The sequence below is a fragment of the Myotis daubentonii genome, chromosome 12, assembly GCF_963259705.1.
Source record: "Myotis daubentonii chromosome 12, mMyoDau2.1, whole genome shotgun sequence".
NCBI classification, from domain to species: Eukaryota; Metazoa; Chordata; class Mammalia; order Chiroptera; family Vespertilionidae; genus Myotis; species Myotis daubentonii.
Window position 1 is genome coordinate 70058325 of NC_081851.1, and position 12953 is coordinate 70071277.

Genomic DNA, 12953 nt, shown 5'->3' on the forward strand with positions numbered 1-12953 from the left:
AAAATATAGCAAAGTTGAAAGAATTTTGTAGTGAACATCTATATATTCACCACTTAGATGCTATCATTAAAATTTTTACTATACTTGTTACAAGTTGTAACACTGTTTCTGAACTGCAGTCGTGTTTAATGGCTTGTGAAAAGAATATAATAAAGAAAATCAGAGTCCATCACTTGTGGTAGCTTCCTCCTCTCCCACTTACATGTGTATGCATGCGCTGGCTCAGAGAGAAGCTTCTAGCCAGTATCCAATGCCTTCTGTATTTTATGGTTCTAAACAGTATGTGCTCATTCCCTAATAAAAATCATCACAGCCAATAGTCTAATGTTATAAAGTACTGTCTAACATGGAGGAGAAATAAAGAATTTAAATTTTGAGGGGAGAAGAAGTTGCTGATACGAGAGTAAAAAATGTTTAGCAGCCTGTTAAAAGTACAGAAATGGAATATGGGAAGAGGTTAAAGCAAGAAAGTATATATTTGGGTGTCATCTCTTTAGAGATGAAAGGTGAAGCAAAGAGAATACATAATATTTCTGGAACCAGAAAAGCAAGAATAGAGTTTTGAGAATGTTCTCACATCAGCAGTGTTGGTAGAAGGAATTATGGTTAATGCAAAGACACAGAAATAGGGCAAGAGGAAAATATGTATGAAGAAGTTAGAAAATAAAGAGACCCATACACGTTTGTTGGAAACACTTCACCAGAAAAAAAGGGCCTTGAGGTAGGATAAGGAAAGAATAATCTATTTTATGTCTAGCTATATCTCTACTTTATATATGTAGTAGAATACATGTTAAAATTAGGGCTAGAGATAGAAGAGTATACACTGTGGGGAATAAGTGTGTACATACACATACACATATTTTTAAACATTCATGTATGAGAGTGAACATTTAAGGTGATGAGCACACTTGGAAACGAAACATCTGTGTTGAGAATAGAGGGAGTTAAAGATTAAATAGAAAAAACAGGAGTGAAATTACACAGCAATTACAGAGTAATTCCATTTAAAAGTTCTTTACTTTAAAAAACTTGATAGAAGGTTGTTAAAACAGTACATTCTCTTAGACTGTTTCCATAAACAATTAACCAATTTTTAGTCAGAAAACTTTTCAGGAAAACGCCTAATGCAAACAATGAGGCATCCCTTATTCAAAGACGAAATTCTATAGTAGACACACAGATAGCACTAGCTAGCTAAAGAATTCTGTTTTAGTTTCCCAGCTAGTCCTAACCACCACAGAAATAAATGGCAAAGCTATACAGTAGGCTTTAGTTTTCCATCTCACTATTCAGAATGCCTTCATGAAAATGTCTTATGATCATTACTAACATTTAATTCTGAAACAGTAACAACTGTCAAAATAGTTCCCAAGATAAGTATTCAAGTTCTTTAAAACTTTACTTTGTTTTATAATGTATTAACTGGTTAGAAGAGACAATGGCTAGAACCAAGCGCTTGCCGCCTCTCTGAGTCAGTGAGAACAGCTACCTCCAGAAGAAGAGGCCCCAGGGACTCCTTTTCTATCACTCCTTGACTACTCGATGAGATGTCCGACTTCTGTACTTCATCATCAGCTGCTGATTTCTCTATAATAAAGAACCAAAAAGTCACACATCCAAAATGGGCTTATTTCTATAATGACAAGTTTAAGAAGACACAGACTCACCTAATTTCAGATACAAATAAAATAGATACTTATTATCTAGGCCAGTGATTTTCAACCTTTTTCATCTCATGGCACACATAAACTAATTACTAAAATTCTGCAACACACCAAATACATTTTTTGCCAAAAAAAAAAAAATAGGTATGATTTTGATACACTCACACTGGATGGTTACTATTGTGTTGACTGCTGCCATTTTTTTATTTGGTAATCTAAGTCGGAAGAGCTTAGTACCCCTAACTAGTACTAACAGGTATTACATGCTTTAAAATTTTTTGTGGCACACCGGTAGAAAATCGCTGACCTAGGCACTTTCACGTTTAGTCTTAATTATACTTGTTTTATAGAAGATATAACTGAGGGTCATGCCCTGACCAGTTTGGCTCAGTGGATAGAGCATGGGCCTGTGGACTGAAGGGTCCCAGGTTTGATTCCAGTCAAGGGCATGTACCTTGGTTGCAGGCACATCTCCAGTAGGGGGTGTGCAGGAGGCAGCTGATCGATGTTTCTCTCTCATCGATGTTTCTAACTCTCTATTCCTCTCCCTTCCTCTCTGTAAAAAAATAAAATATATTTTAAAAAAAATTGAGGGTCACAAAGGTTAAGTAATGCATTCCAAATAATGTAGTAACTAATTAGTGGTACTAGGAGGACTTGAATTCTGACCTACAAAATCCAGTGTTCCAACAGTGAGAAAAATGGTATAATTCTATAGCCTTTTAAAAAGTCTACACCAAAAAATTTAAGAAATGGATAAATTGTAAAAGAATAATTACTTTTGTCATTTTTTTTCTTTTCTGATCAATTGCCACTGAAGAGAAAGTGAAGATATGATTTTTCCTTTTGGGAGTCTGCATGAACAACTAACCTTTCACACTCATGGCATGATGATCTGATTGGCAGTAAAACTAACTGCTGGAGTGCTTTGAAATTCTTTTGTGTGATGATGTTGAAAAATCCATCCATTATCTTAAAGCAGCATCATACTTAAATAAAAGTTTCCAATCTGTCAGATGAATTAGTTCACCAAAAGCCAAACATAGTATTATTGAGTATTGCAATTCGTTTTTTTACTTTAAAAAATGCAATGTTTTAAATATTCCAAAAAATACAGAAAATGACATGGCATACATTCACATAGTAACCATTCATTTTTCACTGATGTTAACAGTATTTGCTTCAGGCCTTCCCTTTTAAATTAACACAATGCTGCAAATAGAGTGAAGCTCTGCCACCATTCCTCCTCTTCAGTATTGTGAGGTCACAATAATAGTTTCCAAGCATGCTTAAACTACATATGTATGATTTCATGAACACTATATTATTATTTTGTGGGTGTAAAGTGTGGTTCTGATTGCATTCTCTGATGGCTATGACATTGAGCAATGTTTTTCATGTGCTTATTGGTCATCTATATGTCTTCTTTGGATCAATGTCTATTTGCCTGCCCATTTTTAATTAGGTTATTTATTTTTATTTTGAATGTTTCATTTTATAGCATTTTGTTCTTGTTTCACGGATAAAATAGTTTTCCTTTTGTCTCTAAGGGACGGTTTGGTTTTAAGTTTTCTTCTGCTCTCTGTGTTGTCTCTGCTTTCTCTGAGTTACTTTTTTCTGTTTGTTCTCTTTTACATTATAGGCTTTCCCCAAGTATTTAGATTTTTATTCAGATTAAAGAGTGGTAAACTGAAGTGCTGACTGGCAGCTGTGTGAAGAGTGGGAGCAAGGCAAGGAGCTGATTTTTTTCATGTGGGGATCGTTCGCAACTGTCAGTGTTTATGTGCTGTTCCTTTGGATGCTCAATTTCCCCACGGGAACCCTCCCACCTTCAACTTAGGGACGTGAGCCAGGCTGTCAGGGTTTTGAGTCGACTGAGCAGGGAAGGGGCCATATGCCTCTTGTTGGCTCTCCCCTTCACAGGCTCACCATACCCGTTTCTGCTGTCTGCTAAATAAGTTGTCACTACTAGCCATTTTCCAACTTTTAAAATCTTAAAATCATATCACTTCAATCATTTTAAACATATTTGTTTATAGTCTTTTCACACCGCTTCTATTAATCTGAAATTCTTTTGGGTCTAGTCCTTCTGTTGGTTATGTGTGCTCTTACTCATTATAGGTTATTCCCTCATATATTTTATCAGTTTTTAGAATAAAATCCCTCAGAAGCACTCTTTCTTTGGGAATCCCATGTGGCCAGGTGTGGGAGTGTTTCTCCAACGTGTTTTGTTTTTGTTTCTGGTAGGCAGCCCAGGGATTTTCTGGTGTGGGGGTCCCTAATAAACATAGATAGTATATAAATCATAAAAATACATCAGGGCTTTCCCAGAATCCAGGCAGAAAGAGGCTCATTATTCAGATGGAAGGATTCTCCCATCATTTATTGTCTTTCAACTCTCTGTCAGAACCTCAGATCTCACACCACTATTTGTGTCCCCTGGCGCTACGCCCTGGTACTGGGTCCCATAACCTCCCAAGGCAACCAGTTTCTAATAAGCCACTTTCTTATAACAAGAAGGCTCTCAGATTTACTTTCTAAAATAAAGTGAATCTAAACAAAAATGTTTCGTTAATAAAATTACGAAGTTCAATGCAACTTCTTAATAATAAAAAAATAAAACCACATATTGTCAGTATCTTTAATTACTAAGCCATGTTTTGTTTGTTTTTTGTTAATTCTCATCCAAGGATATTTTTTCCATTGCTTTTTAGAGAGAGTGGAAGGGAAAGGGAGAGACAGAGAGAAACATCGATGTGAGAGAGACACTTCAATTAGTTGCTTCTCACACGCAGCCAAGAATCGAACCTGCAACCCAGGTATGTTGCCTTGACCGGGAATCGAACCTGAGACCCTTCAGTTGCACGCTGATGCTCTAACCACTTCGCAACATCATCCAGGACCACGGGTTGCTTTTTTACCTTGTTCCATTCTTTTCATTAGTTGTATTTGATCGACTGTCTTCTTCAAAATCTTGCATTTGTCTGGTTTTACACTCAAGCTGTCAATGTCACTGATGTTTGCAGACAATAACTCAGCTAGCTCTTCTAAGTATTTATTTTCTTGCTCCCTGCGCCTCTTTTCAGTGCTGTTACACAAAGAAAATTCAGTAAGTGTACATTTCTACCACTACATTTCCTTCTCTGATTGAGTACTTAATGTTTACACATTTAGAGAGATTCCTATTTTTATAAAGAATATAAAACCAGATTCAGAAAACAATTTACTGGTAAATTCACATCTAAAAAACGGATACCACAAAATACCAAAACAGAAGCCAATTCTAGCTAAAATACATAAAGAGAATGACTGCTGTCACAGATGAATTTCCTCAGCAATGTATATTCATTGACTATTTCAATAGCAATGAATACAGATATTAAAAGGACGCAAACAGTATATATACTACCTGCATCTGTAATTATATTACCTTCTAAATAATGCCTTGAGATAGAAAATCTGAATTTTCAAATAAATTTGTTATAAATTAAGCAGGGTAGACTATAAAGAGTTCAAATAAGTTATAATAAGAAATCTAATAAACTCTTGATTCTTATAATGAATAGACTATAGTTGGTCCTCATCAAAAAGAAAAAAGTACCCATCTAAGAAGTAAAATAAAAAGGATAATAAATCAATGATTAGAAACTAAGGTATAGAGAACAATGTCTTTAGTATACAACTTTGTTTTAAAAATAGATTCAATTAAAAAATAAAAATACCATCTACTTATAAGGTCTTATAAATATAATAAAGTTAAACTCAAATTATCTTAAAGCAAAATAATGAGAACAAAAGATAACAGTGGAAACAGCCAGCACTTTACATTCACTCAAATGTGCTGAATGACCGTGTTGCTCATTTTTGTTTTCCAGTCTTTACCCCTGGGTTACTTAGCCAAGTCATCAGGCAACTTGATTTATGTAAGATAAAGACAATGAAGTATTACTTTGAAATGAATTTTTCTATTATCAATTTAAAAGAATGAGAAAGACTGGCCATAAGCAGCTCTTTGTTTTATAAGCAGCAGTCAAAATCACTTGGCTGCATATAAAAATGGTAGGAAAAAAAGGTGAAAAAAGGGAAAGAGCAGTTGTTAAAAAGCTCATAATTGGCAACAATTAAAATGCCATTTTTTTAATTTTAAAAAGACTATAAAGATCATAGCATTTACATAACAACTTAGTAAGTCGAAAAGAACTAAGTCAAATCATCAAATGTATTTACTTACATAAAACAAAATACCACTAAATGGTACACATCTCAAAACAAAATCAAACTTTAAAACTATATATTCCATTCTTTGTCTTTTTAATCTTACATTATTAAGGAATTAGTCCCATTTTACTTAGTAAAACTCTTACAACTTCCACTGTTAGTACTTACAGCAAGATTTTGACAAGTTTCACACCAAGGCATTGACAAGTAGGCATGAAAAGAATGAATAACCTACATTTTGATATATACAGGCTTTAGAGAACTCCAGCTGAGCAACCTGATAGTGTTTTGAAGCACATCTGCTTTTTATGTTAGAAAAACTAATTAATATTAGACTTATTAGTATATTCAGTCTATAGTCTGAACTAATCTGTTTAAATCTTTGGTTTTACATTTCAACACAAGTAAACTGGATTCACTTGGTGAGGCTCCCAAATTCGTTTTTTACTTTAAATTTTGTGTAAAAATGAAATGCTTGAAACTACTGTAGGGTAAAAAGAAAGTTGATAGAATGGGCAAGGTAGGCAGACAGAGAGGTGACAGAGGAAGCAAGAAGCTAAAAGTAATGAAATAATGAAGTGTCTACAAAATGACCTGAAAATGATACTAGGAAAATCACCACAAAATGAAGCAACTAAAAAGCGAGGATAGAAAACGAGAGTAGATATATTAAAATAAAGTTAAAATTGAAGGAGGGGTGGAGATGACAAAAAATTCTACCTTAATGGAAAAGAAGGCTTTCTTTATTACTTTGGGCCACCCACATTTCTCCTCTCACTAACCCACTTCATTTCCATTTATATTTCATACATGCTAGTTAATGCTACTATGAGTTAACTTCTCATGTATCTTTTTTTCTTCAACTTACTAGTTTTTTCAACAAATGCTCCTAGCTCATTATGTGCCAGATAATCATGTACTATATCCAGGAGTAAGTTAGACTTAGCCTCCAATTAGCCAGAAAACAGAAAAGGAGACAGGCCATTATCATACTGTGTTGACAAGACTGTAATACTGGAGAAGGGCATGCAGATGGCTCCTAGACCCAGGAATGAGATGTCTAAACCTAGTGGTAGGGAGAGATTGGTTTCCTGAAAGGAAAAAACTCAGCTCTTTCAAAGGTATAAAGTGAGAGTGAAAATATCAAGTCAAAGGACCTATAAGTAGTTCAACATGGCTGACCTACAGATGTAAGAACCCAAAAGGGCAAGAGATGAGGTCCTGGCCAGACCACAAGGGCTCTTTCGTGCCATGATAAAAGGCACGATATATTACTTAAAAGTACAAGTTCAAACTTCCTCTGTCATTTACTAGCTATGTAACCCTGGACATGTCACTTGATTTCTCTAAGCTTCAGTTTTCTTCTTCTTTTTTTTTTTTTAATATATTTTATTGAAGCTTCAGTTTTCTTATCTGTAAAACAGGGATAATGACATTACCTCCTAGGCTTTTGTGAGGATTAAGACGATGACATATATAAAATACTGGGCAGAGTTCCTGGCATACACTATTAGCTCGGTCAATGTTATCTGTTATCATCACTCTGATTATGATTATTTTTTTCAGGGCCAGGGGAAGCCCAGAAGGGTTTAAGAATGAGTGGCATGACCAGATTGGTAAGCTTCTTGAAGACAGAAAACATGTGTCACACTTCACATATATCCTTATAACATCACCCACATGGTGCCAGTTGAAAAGCAGGCATTTCATAAATACTTGTTGAGTTGAATTGGAAATGCTAAACAAGCAGAAGGCACAGCTACCCACCATTTTAAGATTAGCACTTTAATCCTCATTCTCTTAGCATAGTTAAAGAATGGAGAAGAGGTAACAGGAAGGAGACACAAGACAACTCACCCCAATAAACAATTACTGAAGAACTCTCCTATCCAGGGCGACTATACACAGGACTGGCCATACCTGAGGTCTACCTATGCTCTTCATGATTTACTAAATATAAGCCAAACACTGTGTTAGGAACTAGGGATAAAATGGTGAGCAAATTCAGATAAGTGGTAGGGAAAGACTGGTTTCCTGAAAGGAAAAAAACCCCAGCTCTTTCAAAGGTATAAAGTTAAAGTGAAATTATCAAGTTAAAGGACGTATTAGTTTGCAGTGGAAAAGCCAGGGATTCATGAAATAATCACACACACTAGTAAAATCTGAAATTATGGATCAAAGCTATAAAAACATGTGAGAGAGATACATGAATGGTAGACATTTGATGTAATAGTTAAGGAAGAAAGAGGAGGTTTTCTTTGAGGAAGTAATGACTAAGCTGGCATCGTAGAATGTCTATGTGATGACTACAGGAAATCTAGAGGGAGCAAGCTGGACTGAGGGAGTAGCATTCTAAGGGAGCTGACGAAGGAAGAGAACCTGGTAAGTATGCACGACTCAAAGAAGGCCAGTAAACTTGGAGTAGAGGAAACAGAAGCTTTGAAGTGGCAATGAAAATGATAAAGCAGCTCTGCCAGAAATGCACCAAGAAAAGAGCATTCCTACCTTGATGCCAGTGTGTCACATGGAGATCCTTTTCTCTTATGTGAGTCTGGGTTAGCAGGGTCGGATGAACTGTCCCCGAGGCCACTCATGTTGAAAACTTCACACCTAAAAAGAAAGGACAACAATAAGAAATCTATCCTAAGGAACTTGCCAACCACAGGGGAGGACGGAGCTCCCTTATGTTAGAAAGTATCTAAACATTGTAGTCATTGTAATCAATGCATAGATTATTACAGCCAACATAAAGACATCCTCATCTATATAAAACCACAGTAATCGCCGGCTACTTAGTGTTTCTAAACTTTTTTTCTGTATCTGTAAAATAAAATTAATAATCCTTTGTGAAATCATAGAGATCAATCAGGATAAAAATATTGTTAGAATAAAAGAGATACTGAGATTTTTTTCAACACTTATATGTAACTGTAAAAACTCAATGTATAAGTGAGAGTCAGAGAAATTATTTTTATATTTATTTTAATTTTTAACTTTGAAAAATATTTTTATTAATTTCAGAGAGGAAGGGAGAGGGAGAGAGAAATAGAAGCATCAATGATGAGAGAGAATCATTGCCTCCTGCACGCCCCACACTGGGGATTAAGACTGCAACCTGGGCATGTGCCCTGACCAGGATTCAAACCCTAACCTCCTGGTTCATAGGTTGATGCCCAACCACTGAGCCATGAAGCCAGGTTGAAATCAATAAAAACATATTTTTTAAAAAATGTTGAAAGACCCAACATGGTTTTATTAGCATCATTAAACAATATCCAGCTCAGTAACACATTACTATAATTAAGACTGCTACCTTCTTTTCTGATTAAGATCCATAGAAAGCCCTGACCAGTTTGGCTCAGTGGATAGAGGGTTGGCTCAAGGACCGAAGGGTCACGGGTTCAATTCCCAGTAAAGGGTATGTACCTCTCTCTCTCTCCCTCCCTCCCTCCCTCCCTCCCTACTACCTCCTTTCCACGCTTTCTCTAAAGATCAATGGGAAAAATACCCACAGGTGAGGATTAAAAAGAAAAGATCCATAGAAATATAAATGAGGTTAACCAAATATCACAAAGCAAAGAAGCCACTTAATTAGATTTTCACACAGAAATAAAATGTAAATATTTTAAAATTTAATACAAAAATTAAATTATGGGCTTGATTCTCAATGGGAGGCATGTAGGAGGTAGCCAATTGATGTTTCTCTCTCTCTCTCTCCCTCTCCCTTCCTCTCTCTGAAATCAATAAAAACATTAAAAAAAAACACACAAGAAAAACAGTTAGCTAAGTCCTACTTCATGTTCAGAGGCCCTTTCCTTACCTGTCCATCTTCTCCACTTTCAAGATATTAGTATATATATTAGCATATCCATCTGAGAATTTACTCATCTGGAATTCTACTGGCTCTCAAAATACTCCTGGACATGTATTTCTTACTATAGTGTGCTATAAATTACAATTCTCTTGTTTCTCTTCTCTTCTAGATTGCAAACTCAAAGCCAATTACTAGATCTTTTTCCTGTATATCCAATATCTAACATAATGCCTAAAAGATACAGATGCTAAGATGGATGATGAATTATAAGTGATTAAGTTATATCACTAATACAACATTTAAAACTTTGGAAGGATATTTAAGATTTTTTTATGGTTAAATCTTTTCTGGAATCTTTTATAATGCTCTATAAATTCTTCCTACAATTGAAATCCTTGTTCCCCTGTTTCCAATGGGGGGAAAAACACCACACCCTGACCTTCCTGGTCTAGAAATTAGAGAACAACTCTTCTAATTTTGAAAAAGTAAATAACTACTATTTTGCAGAAACTGCCTACTATATTTCATAGTTCTATGGAGACACAAAGACCTGTTACAGTTGTGCTTACAACTGTAAACATAAATAATATAATCTCATAGACTGGTTAATTTTGAGCAACAAATAAATCTGGATTTAAAAGGAGATTCTCCATACTGAACTACCCTCAGACTCCTGGCTATTGATATTTGCTAAAATTATCAAGGATTCTGGGACTCAGGAGACATCAGACAACAATTCAAGAGCAGCCAGACAGGCCGGCCACCAAAATTAACAGCCAACAGTAAGAAGCTGGGAGAGAGTCACCAACAACTTGCTGATGATTCTGGTATGAACTGCTTTCTATTTACAAAACAACAAACGGAGAGTGGGATGCAAAACCTCCGATCAGTGGAAACTATCATAGCTGTTCTTTTTGTGGAATGGTTTTATATTTGGCAGTTAGGGTACTTAAACAAGGTTCATTAAGAAATGTTGGTTTCAGGAAACCAATTTGCATATCACCTTTTAAAAAGAGGTAAGGTTTCTAAGTAAAAGTACCCTCTTGATTTAAAAAGGCTTGCTAAATTATACCCACTCTCATGCAATCTCTAGAGAGCAGTTTTAGGAACTAGAAACCACATCTATCTCGGTTCAAATGGACCAGACTAAACCAAATAGGGGAGGCTGAAGAAATAGGTCAGTGCTTTGTATTTCAGTTGATTTATACATTTCCACATGAGAAATTTGTTATTCATCTCCCAGATTCAGCTGAGAACAATATAATTTGAAAAATAAGTAACAGTTAATAAACAACTCTAATAATTGGTCACTTTGACAGATGAAATTTTTTAAAAAGAAAATGTTTCTCAAGGGCCCAGTGTCGCAATGGGTAACACAGACTATGGCTGACAAATTTTTCTCAAACAAGAGTTTCAGACACCTGCAGTTCTCTGGAAGAAGTTTTCAATTTTCTCTGTTCATTTAAATGACAATTGAAATCTTTCTCTTGTTAAGAAAGGATGGGGATTTCAACAATTTTATTGCCCTTTTTTATGGTTAAATTTCCATTGTTTGATATACCACATTTTGTTTAGGTAATCATCAGTTAATGGTCATTTAAATTTTTCCATTTGGGGGCTATTTATCAATAATACTGTTGTAAACACTTAAATGCAAATTTTTTGTGTGAACATGTTTTCAATTCTCTTAAGTATATACCGAGGAGTGGAACTACTAGGTCATACTATAACTCTCTTAACTTTTTGAGGAACTGCCAAACTGTCTTCCATAATGGTTGGACCATCTTAAATTCTCACCAGCAATGTACAAGCATGCCAATTTCTCCACCTCACCAAAGTTACTTTCAGTTTTGCAATTTTATTTTTATTATAGCTATCCTAGTGGGTGTGAAATGATATCTTTACACTTCCCTACTCACTAATGACATTGGTCACTTGCATATCTTTTGTGGAGAAATATCTATTCAAGTCCTTTGCCTATTTTTTAAAAAATTGGGTTACGTGTCTTTTTATTGTTGAGTCATAAAAGTTTTTTATATTTGGGTACTAAACCTCTATTAGATATATGATTTGCAAATATTTACTTTCATTCTGTGGTTTATCTTTTCACTTTCTTTATAGTGTCTTTTGATAAATAAAAGTTTTTAATTTTGATGAACTCCAACATCTTCCAACTTTTCTTCTTTGTTTAATCAGTACAATGCCTGGACTTCCTTAAAGACAGTTTCTATTAATTGCTATTTTTCCATGATTTTGGTTTCCTTGCATGCCTCCTAATTTCATGTTAAAACAGATATTTTTGGGCTAATGACTGAACAAGGATTTCCTTAAACATCTGGAAACAAAAACTCTCTCAGAATCCACAAAGCAAGGGACCAAAATTCAGATGGTGGCTATCCCTAGCCCAGGGGTCCTCAAACTTTTTAAACAGGGGGCCAGTTCACTGTCCCTCAGACCGTTGGAGGGCCGGACTATAGTTTAAAAAAAAAACTATGAACAAATTCCTATGCACACTGCACATATCTTATTTTGAAGTGAAAAAACAAAACGGGAACAAATACAATATTTGTATTTGCATGTGGCCCGCGGGCCGTAGTTTGAGGACCCCTGCCCTAGCCCCTGCCCCCATAAACTTCTGCCCATATCTCAACCATTATGGTCAGAAATAGAAAGCAAAGGCAAAGAAATTGATTTAAAGCAATGAATTCTTAAAAATGAAGGCATCATTTTATTTCATCAATTTTATAAAATATCAAATTTTTCTTAATGTTTTCTATAAAAGAAAATCCGGTGCAAAGTCTTTTAAATTTATTATGCTAATAAAGACATTATGAAGGGTTGGATAACTTCTAAAAGTATGTAATGTTTAAAACAATGTACTTAATAAATTTATGTTTATTATTAAAACTTATTCTACAGATTAACAAATAAGCTTTCTTATCTGGTTTGGCTCAGAGAAGAGTGTCGGCCTGAGGACTGAAGGACTCCCGAGTTGGATTCAGGTCAAGAGCACTTGCTTGGGTTGCAGGCTCAATCCCCAGTAGAGGGTGTGCAGGGGGTGGCCAATCAATGAGTCTCTCTCATCATTGATGTTTCTCTCTCTCTCTCTCTCTCTCTCTCTCTCTCTCTCTCTCTCTCTCTCTCTCTCTCCCTCTCCCTCTCCCTCTCCCTCTCCCTTCCTTTCTGAAATCAATAAAAATATATATATTTTTTAAAAGAAATAAGCTTTTTGTCTATGTACTAATTTTTTCTAA

The 12953-nt window shown here is 35.3% G+C and overlaps 1 protein-coding gene across 6 annotated transcripts in view; it reads right to left on the reverse strand.

Annotated features, from left to right (window-relative positions):
• The window catches only part of NCOA1 (nuclear receptor coactivator 1), a 169201-nt gene that overhangs the window by 67912 nt on the left and 88336 nt on the right, over window positions 1–12953 (reverse strand). For 4 of the 6 annotated variants that reach the window (XM_059660396.1, XM_059660395.1, XM_059660399.1 and 1 more), the window contains exons 4-6: window positions 8391–8487; window positions 4589–4755; window positions 1493–1590 (exon numbers count right to left, since the gene is read on the reverse strand). In XM_059660396.1, coding sequence (XP_059516379.1) covers window positions 1493–1590; window positions 4589–4755; window positions 8391–8479 — 354 coding nt within the window. In that variant the 5' untranslated portion in view covers window positions 8480–8487. Of the gene's footprint in view, window positions 1–1492; window positions 1591–4588; window positions 4756–8390; window positions 8488–12953 lie in introns of those variants that run through there. The other 2 variants (XM_059660400.1, XM_059660401.1) reach the window with 2 other exon arrangements.